Raw genomic sequence first — 10354 nt, 5'->3', positions numbered from 1 at the left:
GTCTGTGCCAAATGCTGATGCCGAAGAAATATTAATCATGTGTTTGCAGGGTTTATATATATATATAAATATATAAGAGCGGGTGATGAATGATAATTCTAAAAAGATAGTTGGCTCTAACGCTGAATACTTTAATGAGTTACTGTAAAAAGATTAAAATAGCTGTGTGTTTTGCACAAAAAGTGCTGCGGGGCATAAACCTGTAGAGGTGAGTGGAATTCCCCGCACTCAAGGGATCCAGATGTGATGACACAAACAAATACATATTACAGTACATGTATATATACAGTTAATGCACCCAAACACACACATAATTTTAATCCAGTAATCATTATTATTTGTAGAAAAAATATACAAATAGAGGCTGACTCTTGTAGATAATCTCTCCCTTCTGTACTTGTAGATCTTCAGGGGAAAAGATAGATATTTACTGTGCTCCTGTTCATCTATCACAATATCTAAAGAGAAAGACTAAAGTCAGAACACCTCCGTAACTGTCTCATAATACTGGAAATGATGTAGATTGTAGGTTTCTGATTGGGTTATAATCACGGAGGAGAATAAAGAGCTGAGGCACCCTTGAACATTTCTGCACAGAAGTTAGCAATCAGCATGACCAAAGCAGCAATTTTGCCTATTGGGACCACCCATCTGGGGCCTCTGGGGGGGTTGCAAGGTTCACAAAAGTTCAGACACATGTATAGCCTACATGTGTTGCAAACACACACATATACACAGAAAAGGTTGCATAATAATGTGAAGAAAACACTCTCACACAGTATGATCTGGATCTTGTATGGTGCGCACTAGGATTACTAACCAAGATGACAGAGGATGAGCAGCCACAAATTGCAGGGAGCTGGGGTTAGCTGCTGGGTGGGTGGGTGGTTGGGTGTAGTTTCAGGAGGAGGACAGTCTGTGGCATCGTAGCCAAGCAAAGACTGTCTGAGGTAATTACTTTCCTCTCTTCAGTAGAGTTTTGGTCTCTTGTCTGCGAATTGGCCATAAACCCCTTTCAGCGTCAAAGGCCTCTAACATTTCTGGACACGTGCTGACACAAATATGGCATTTTCCACAGTCCATCACTGCTCTGAGTATCTGTGAGCTGAGCCTCCTTTTAAATCATTCAGCTGGAATCCAAAATCATCCTGATATTTCCATGCTCTGAGGATGGCGTGTTTCATAATGTTTCCTGGCCTCTGGCACACTTTTATCTGTGGATCCATGTCATTTTACCAGCCCCTGACTCTGCAACTCATACAGCAAACACATAGTAGAACAGAAAAGTTGTTTGACACGATGCACTCTTGTCCTCAGTTTCTTTCTGAGGCCTTTCAAACCCTCTATAGTCTCTGATCAAGACAGGATAAAGTAGACATGTGGGTGCACAATCAGCCAGTGTTATTCTCCTGTTTTAAACCTTCTCTCTTATCCCTGAAAATAAGGACTCCTCTCCCTGATCCTGAACAATGCCAGTGCCACACACCTCAAGTATTGCTTTGAAGCTTCCAAGCCAACCTGTGCTGCTGTCTCGGGGTCCTATCTCCCTGAAACAGATCAGAGTGCAGATAGTGAGTGATATTTGCAAATACATATATGTCCAAAACCCTCCCTGTGTTATTGAAGCTGGTGGAGCTCAGAAACAGGAATGTGATCCTGCGATAAAGGTGACAATAAAGCGGCAAGATATGTGGTTTCTTTGAAATTTGTCATATTGTTTATTTTCTCACTGGAAGCCCGCATACTTGGGATTTTAAAGGGTGCTTTTGGGTGCTTTTTTGGCTTTGCTGTGCAAGTTTGCATTTTGCAAAAACGATCCCTCACATGTTTAAAGGTGCAATATACAACATTCAGCCCCACTAGGTGTCGCACTGGAGCAACAGCATCTCAGACTAAAACAAATGTGCGCATCATTTACTCAATAAAGTTTGGGAAAAAAGAAAGTGGCATCTGAGCACACAACTAACGAAAGTCAGATCAAACTGTCAAACTAGGCAGTGCTGATCAAATATAGATCAAGGTTCTGTTACTGCATCGCCTATTTCTCGCTTCAAATGTTTTCAGAAACATATTTTAGCAGACTGTTTAGCTGTAATATGAGAAACTTTGAGACCGAGCCGCTATGTTGAAGATGGACGCGGGAAGGATGGAATCACATACAAACTGTGTGCTTGCACTCAAATATAATGTTGCTTGCACAGATTTCCTGTGCTCAAGCTTCAGCTCTTCTCCTCGCACTCAGGCTGCTTCTGTGCACTCATGGAACTTCTGCTCTCAGATTTCTTCTCTGCTCTTGGATTTTTTGTGCAACAACCCTGTCGGGTTTAGTGTTGACCAATGAAATGATCCCTGCCTCCTTGCGAGCTTGTTTGCTTTACTTCTTAGAGCGTCCCATACGGGCGGGTATTCTTTAACCGGGTACATCCACTCCCGCCCGCCAGGGCTTTATTAAATGTACTTCCCTTGCTTTCCTTACGACTTTTGGAATAAAAAGACGGTTCATTTAAACACCAGCACCCGTGATTTTTACTATAGTAGCTGCATACAGCATTATAGTGCCCGCCTGTTGGTGTGCTGGTGGAGAAAACGATGTCACCTTCATCATAAATGTTTCTATGGTTACCCCCGTGTGAGAAGGCTAGATGGTTGCTTGAACTTCATTTTTTATACGCAAAATTGAAGTGATAAGCGTTACACAGACCCACAGTTGTAGTTTTACTTCTTTTTGGGACCCACAGTTGTAGTTTCCTCAGGCCAGTTAGCAGCTCCTCCATCCGGACTGCTGCTAGTGCAAAGCCACTGACACTGACACTGGGTTTTGAGGGACAAATTACAAAATTTGAATGTGAAATCAATAAATTATGCTCTCAAATTGATATACCACACTCTTGAATAAAGATAGGGAAAAAGCTCCATAGAGTGTGACTTCATTCTCTGCTCAGGACGCCATTACTTCATTATATCTTTACATACACGGTTGTTTACTGTCATCTAGTGAGTCTGAATGTCATATATTGCACCTTTAAACTGTTGACATTTGTTTGGAATGAACATAACTCAGAGGTTTCCCATTGTTTCTTCCTTTACGTACAAATCCAGTGAACCTTTAATTGTGTTTTTATACAATTACTCATTCCACATTTACAGTGTTTATAACCAATACATGCATTTCACATACCCACACCACATAAAATCTGTTTATACTCTCGCTAAACTACACATCATTTCACATTGCGGTTGACTGCTGGGCCTCTCTGAGAGGACGAGCAAAAATATTCTCATTTTGGTTTTCATAAGCTCCGTCTTTTTCAAGCACATGTTGTCCTGACAGAATTATAACAATGCCCAACCTGGAGCGCCTTGAATTTCCCTGAAGTCTCCTTTGATCTAAAGCGGAAATCACATTCCCGTGTCATGTATAAAAAGCCTTGTTTATCCTTTCATTCATTACACAGAGGGAGAGAGATGTTTGGCCAACACATGTATGTCTTAAACATGTGGAGGTCAGTCCCACGTATGGAGTCATTATACAAAACTCACATACTGCAGATATTACTCCCTGATGAAAGGAGTTTTCTTTATTTCTGCTAAAGTCAAGCATTCAGGAGCTTTATTCCTCACGAGCCCACAAAGCGATCACAGCTTCTGTGGTGTGTGGATGACAGATGTTTTTAGGGAATACTACCTTGACGAACTAGATATAATGTCATGGTATGTGGACTGAGAATGAGACACTTTTCTCTGTGGCTCAAAACAGAAGCAGGTGCAGTAAACAGCCAATATCTAAGCAACAGGCTAATATAGGATACAATTAAAACAAGATGTCCCGTGAATGACTCACACACATATGTTTAGTCGATCCTCAAGGCTCGGCCTTTGGGACTTGGGAAGGCTTTTGAGCAGTAGCGGTTTAATGTAATTAAGGATCCCGATCCAGGATGAGCCCCAGAGGTCAGTGGGAGAAAAGTGCGGTTGCAATCCAAGTCTGTCTCGTGATTTTATCAAAGGATTACCACTTCCTCCTTCCTGTTTGCTTCCTCTTGGCCATGCAGCTGTTTTCAGATGCCAGCCAGAAAGAGTGCTCTCTCAGATAGCGAATGTTAATTACAGCCCTTTTCCTCTCCATCTCTAATTCTCACATCTGGTTTATCTTTGTGTTTTCATCTCTGTCTGTCTGTCTGTTGTTGGGTTTGTCGCTTTCCCCCTCTCGAACTCTCCCTCCTTCTTCCAGACTTCCAAACTTCACCCCTGAGGACAATTTAGTCTGTGTGCCATCTGTGTGTGGCGACATTACAGAGAATCCACAACAAAGACATCTAATCAGTCACAAGGAAGGTATTACTGAATTAACGAAGAGCTTGAGGTGAGGTCAGAAGCAAAGTTAGGACTGGAGCAGAGGAGGACTAGCTTGGCTCGTCATTTGACAGGCAGGGGGATTTGACTTAATAATCTACAGAAAAACAACACTACTCTTTAAATACAAGAGACAAAAGTTCTGAAACGAACTTAACAGTTTTGATCATACCTTACAGGCAAACTTCATCATCACACCAAATGAAAAAAAAAAGGCAGTGCTTTGTTAAATACTTTATAACTACATTTAATAAAACATCATTACAGTCTATGAATGTTTGCACTTCCTTTCTTAATCCTCTGGCTGACACTGGAGCTTTCATCTTCTCCTCTGATCTTCCAGCCTTTGAAATGAGCAGCTCCACACCTGCTCATCCCAAAGACATTTAAACAGCACGAGAGGCATTGAACGTACCCTCACATCCTCACTTTGTTTAGAATTCCACCACTCCGCGAGCCCGCTCCGAGACGCAGGTTTACTGAGTTATCTGGAAAATTTCGCTGGGTAAAAGAAGAAAGAAAAAAAACGCATATCCCCTTCAAATCTGGAACATTGTGATGTAAAAAACGCCTGGTTCAAGTTTTCATCAGTAAAGTTATCCGGATAACTCAGTAGATCTGCTTCATATAACGGGCTCCTGGCATGAGACAGTGGGGGCATGCTGTTCAGATATTTACTGTAATCAGTGGAATTTTGTAGCTTAATTAAGATTGTCAAATAAATTACATGCACAAAGTATGTTCTTTTGTGTGTTTTCCTGGTAAAACATGCAGGCAGCATTAGGGAATCTTCTACAAATAATGAAGAGAAATCAGTTGAAAAGTGAATTGTTCTACAAGCATCACTAAGTCTTTGGTATTAGTCAGATACCTGCTCTAAATGTATGTTGTTCTGACCACACAAGTGTATTTGGTGAGGTAAGTTTTTGTAGGGTACACAGCACCATCAACTGATATAATCATGCAATTACACTTTTGAAGGGGCCTGTGCTTTACAGTGTGTTCAACATGTTTTCATGCATCCAGAGAAGTCCTCTAATTTACACTGAGGTCTGCAAGCCATGTGCAAAACTAACACAAGCAAGCTGTGACTCATTTTCCTGGCAACACTTCAATTAAACATCTTAAACTGTTTGCCAGACAGATGGTTCAATCTTAAAGGAAAGGTTGACAACATATGAGGTTTCAACTGTCTGAGTTAGTCAAACCAAGTGGATATCTTCCACAGTTAGAGTTGCTTTAGTATAATATTCTCTCTTTGTCTTTCTCCAGACAGTGTTTCCCTGTTGAGCTGCAGTGGAAGGATAGTAACAAAAAAGACAGAAAGATATCTACTTGATTTGACCAATTTGGATGGCTGAAGCTTTAGATTAATTTTTAAATGTATTTTTGTCCCTTATAACTTACATTGTAAGCACATTATGAATGGATCTGTTAATGGTCAGTATGAACAGGAGGAATGATAACAAGAGGAAAAACCTGTTTTGTTGTTCATTTGGGCACAGGACTATTATTTTGAGACAGACTTGAAAAATGGTGAACCTGTCCTTTTAAGTTTACAGTGATAATTAATGTCTCTATGTTAACTGTTAAAAAATGTTGACCAATCCTCTTTTCTCGCTGTCAAGTGAGGACACTTTCCATCCGAGCCCTGGAGGTCCATTAGACTTTGTCCCAGAACACTTCATTCACTGTCCACACCTTCAGCAGCAGAAAACGTTTCCCTCTTTCACAGCTCACCTTTCTGTCCATCAACCTTTTCTGTGGACACAGTAGAGGCCAAAACAGTGGGTTAAAGATGTATAACAGTGTAATCTATTAGCACAGCTGTGTAATGCACTGCATGCAAGTGATAGAACCACTGATATGCCAACCTTTAGGTATGAACGTCAGTGAACTGCTGAATATTCAGAAGCGTGACAGCCCTTCTCTTGGTCCATCATTCAAGAACTCGTGGCCCAGTCCATTACCACACTTCCCACAACAAACCTGGGATATTTCAATTTAGAGAGTTCTAATCAAAACCTTTAAATTATATGATAAATAAAGGTAAGAGTGTTGGAGTAAATTCCCATTTAGTCCAGCTAGACATGTGCTGACATTATAAAGATATCCAGCTGTACAATTCTGCAGTGATAATTTACCTTTATGGGTCCCCATGCTTCAGGGTGTTTGGAGACGCTGTCCTTATGAATAGTCTCTGAGAAAGCCGGCCAAGGAGAAGAGTGCTCGAACTTTGACAAGCTGGAGAACAACTCATGCCCACATTCAGAACACACGTATATACCTGAGAGAAGAAAAACTGCATCAGGGGCTTCAAAGGTCCCCTCCAGACATGTTTTAAGCCAGAGGTTTTCAAAGTGGGAGGCGTGCCTCCCTAGGGGGGCTCCAAAGAGTTTCAGGGGAGGCTCAGTGAATGGAAGTGAAAAAATATTACATTATTTATGACATTATTTATCAAAAGGAGATCACACAGAATAGCCTAAATATGTGTGAGTTGGTTAAAGAGGTAGTTCAGAGATACAGCAGTTTTGGGAAATTTTACTGTTTTTCCCACTTTCCCTGAGTCAGAAATAAATAAATGCCTTAGGACAGACTTTTTATGTATTTGGTGTAGTCTGAAGTTATGTCAAACAGCAATATTAGGCTATCTTGGCTCAACTGTTGTGTGTCTGTGGGATCAAATAACATAACCATGATCCCATAGGCATCCAGGAATTGAGCGAAACTAAGCAAGTAAACTAAAATTACATCTACTCTTTCTTCCTCATTGAAAAAAACAAAATCAATGAATATTAAAATATTTGGCATTAAATTGTCCACATCATACTCCACAACTGGCTTTGAAAACACATTGTGATGTCATAATTCATGCTTGTAATTACACACTTTTAACTCAGATTTTAGGTGAGCACAGAAAAACGATAAACACAATAAAAGTTGGAGTGGAGGGTTTCTTGAATTTTCACTTCTCTGTGACTTGTCACCCTTCACATGCAGCTTCATGCTTCTCTGTCACTCACCAGGATGGAAGTGATTTTTGTATTCTTCTCCACCAGAGAAAGAGCAATATGACATTTCATCCATGTCAAATGACTTTGTGTCTCAAAACCAGAGGTTTAGTATCTCTTTCACTTGAAACATACAGTATGTTTACAAAGACTCAGCCAGCTTAAGCTGGAAAAAACCTGCCGCCCCAGATTAAGTGTCAACTGCTCTGTCCTCCTTGTGTAATGATCTTATTCTCGTTACTTCCACATGATGGCAGTACTTACATCACTAAGCAACAGTGTCAGTATGAGGCTATTAACCCAGACGAAAATGTGTTTTTAAGAGTAACACGTCTGATAATACTTGCATCAATTAATGCAATATGATGATACTTAACATATATAACATATTACACCCTCATCTAAAGAAAATAATACTGTTATATATATATATATATATGTGTGTGCACACAAGTATACCGGTATACAGAGAACTAAAACAAGTCACAGCCCGTAGGAAAAAAGTAACTTTAATATTTGAAAACAAGATTAAAGACAAACTTATTATCAAAGCATTGCATTATTGCATTATTTTAATTTAAAATACATTTAAGTTCTTTGTAATCAGCCATTGTGATTCATTTACATAAAGCTTCTCAGTAGTGAAAATAGTATTTATAGTTACAAATTTTCTGCATCTAGCACAACAAACACTGCAGGTAGAGGTCATTGTCGATGAATGAATTTTAAAAACATCATGAATAATCTTTGGAAAAGGTTTATCTTGTCTTAGGTTTAAGGTTTTGTAAGTTATTTCTTACAGATTGGTGTTCACTCACTTGTAACACTCAGTTTTATACTTACATGCAAAACTGTGAAGGTAAACAAACCCTTAAACTCTCGGTAAGAAATAACTGACAGAATCACATGAAGTCTAGTCTCAATCAATAAACAGCTGATGAGACAGTGAATGTATAATCAGTGAGGCTATTCTGGTTACTGAGTCTGTGATGACTGCATAATAAAAGATATGAGAAAAATCCTCTGTTCTTGCTGTCCAGTGAGGCCACCGTCCATCAGAGCCCTGGTGCTCCCACATTGGGCCTTTTCCCAGAACACTTCATCCACTGTCCGCACCTTCAGCAGCACAAAGAAACTTCTACAAGTCCTGCAATTTTCCCCCCTGACAGCTCACTTTACTGTCCATCAACCTTATCTGTGGAGAGAGAGAGACGAAGAGATTATGTGGGAGTCGTTTCCCAGCCTGTACCTTTCATATTACTTTAATAATGAATATCCTTTTATTACATATTCTGTATTACAAAATGTATCAGAGCACTGTTTTACCTTTAGGGACGAACTTCAGTGAGCTGCTGAATATTCAAAAGCGAGACTGCCCTCTGCCTGGCCCATCATTCACAAACTCATGGCCTAGTCCATTTCCACACTTCCCACACCGTACCTGGAATAAAAATAACACACAAACCACAATCAGCTGTTTAAGCTGAGTATTCAAGTATGAAAGTGTGTGGTGGCTGGTCTAGAAGTGAATATAGTAAGTTTACACTGAGCTTCCTCTGAAGGATTCAATTATTAAAAATGTAAATCTCTTTTCTTCTGATGGTACCTTGTATGCCCCAGGTCTCTCCTCATGTTTGGACACACTGTCTTCATGGATGGTCTCTGTGAAGGCTGGCCAGGGAGACGAGTGCTCATACTTGGAGCGGCTGGAGAACAGCTGGTGATCACACTTGGAACATATATACATCCCTGAGGAGTAAAGGATGGGAGATAATGGTTGGTGTTAAAAGGTGCAATTAACAATTATTTTCATTAACAATTAATCTGTTGATTATTTTCTCGATTCATCAATTAGTTTGGTCTATAAGATATCAGAAAATGGTGAAGAAAGTTCATCACTGTTTCCCAAAGACCAAGATGCAACCTGAAATGTCTTGTTTGATCCCGACCAACAGTCAACAACCCAAAGATATTCAACTTACTGTCATATAGGACTAAATAAACCAGAAAATATTATCAATTAACAATATAGTTGGTAATTAATTTTCTGTAGATCGTTTAATCAATTCATCCACTAACTGACTGACAACTGACTTTGTAGGACTCTAAAACAGTTAGTACCAATGAACTTACTAAATATCGCAGGAGGAAGATTTATTTAAAATGAAGATTACGTATACGTCAGATCACATATTGCCATCTATTTGTCACTGTTTCTGTTTTGTTTCAGTGAGTTTCCTTTATATTTTTCAGACGCTTTTTTAAATCCAGTTATGTAGATAATGTTTTGCACTTGTTCAAAGGTGTTAAGTGGAGCTTTATCTTCTCTACCACATCCAGTTTAGTAACAGGGTTGTGTAACCTGACCATGGGTTACAAAACTTTACTTGCTTAACAGGGTTTTTATTCAGTATTTCCATGCCAAACAATGTCAACCCTTTCTTAAAATCTCTGTTGTCAGCTAGGTTAAGTTAAATAATTCAGCTCTAGATCTACAAACTTGTCTGTCAAGTTATTTACAAACGATAACAATCAGGTTTGTTGGCTAACGATGGCTAGCTTGTTATTGTTAACTCAAGCGTTACCTCTAAACCGTCTCTAAGAGCCGTTATGCATAAACGTTTTACAAATAACAATAGGTCAATAATAACAGTACCTGGTTTGAAATGGTCTTTAAAGACCTCTCCCCCGAAGAACTTACAAAACGACATTTTCTTGCGGTTAGACTAGTTACTTAGCCTCCCGTCTTCTTCTTCTTCTTTGGTTTTACTGCCGGACTAAAAATTTAAAGGTGCATGCCGCTGTTACAGCGTATTTGGTGATCCATCAGATTATGTGCCTTGCAGTGCTGGAAGAAGTACTCAGATCCTTTACTTAAGTAAAACTATCAATACTACTATGTAAAACTATTTCATTACAATTAAAAAACTCTGCATTTTACTTGTAATTGAGTATTTTTACATTGCAGTATTTATACTTAGGTAAAAGAT

The 10354-nt window shown here is 39.4% G+C and overlaps 1 protein-coding gene and 1 pseudogene across 1 annotated transcript; both read right to left on the bottom strand.

Annotated features, from left to right (window-relative positions):
- Nucleotides 1-5854: 5854 nt before the first annotated feature.
- On the bottom strand, nucleotides 5855-7505 carry LOC121884184 (annotated as a pseudogene).
- A 352-nt stretch (nucleotides 7506-7857) lies between these two features.
- On the bottom strand, nucleotides 7858-10153 carry LOC121884185 (methionine-R-sulfoxide reductase B1-A-like). Its single transcript, XM_042392867.1, has 4 exons — nucleotides 10021-10153; nucleotides 8971-9113; nucleotides 8691-8805; nucleotides 7858-8559 (listed from the first exon to the last, which is right to left on the bottom strand). The coding sequence occupies exons 1-4, from the start codon at nucleotides 10073-10075 to the stop codon at nucleotides 8540-8542; spliced, it is 333 nt and encodes a 110-aa protein (XP_042248801.1). The 5' UTR covers nucleotides 10076-10153; the 3' UTR covers nucleotides 7858-8539.
- Between the last annotated feature and the right edge of the window lie 201 nt (nucleotides 10154-10354).

The sequence above is a fragment of the Thunnus maccoyii genome, chromosome 18 (genome assembly GCF_910596095.1).
Source record: "Thunnus maccoyii chromosome 18, fThuMac1.1, whole genome shotgun sequence".
NCBI lineage: Eukaryota > Metazoa > Chordata > Actinopteri > Scombriformes > Scombridae > Thunnus > Thunnus maccoyii.
Note: the sequence above shows the minus strand (reverse complement) of the source record. Positions and strands in the feature narration are given on the sequence as shown.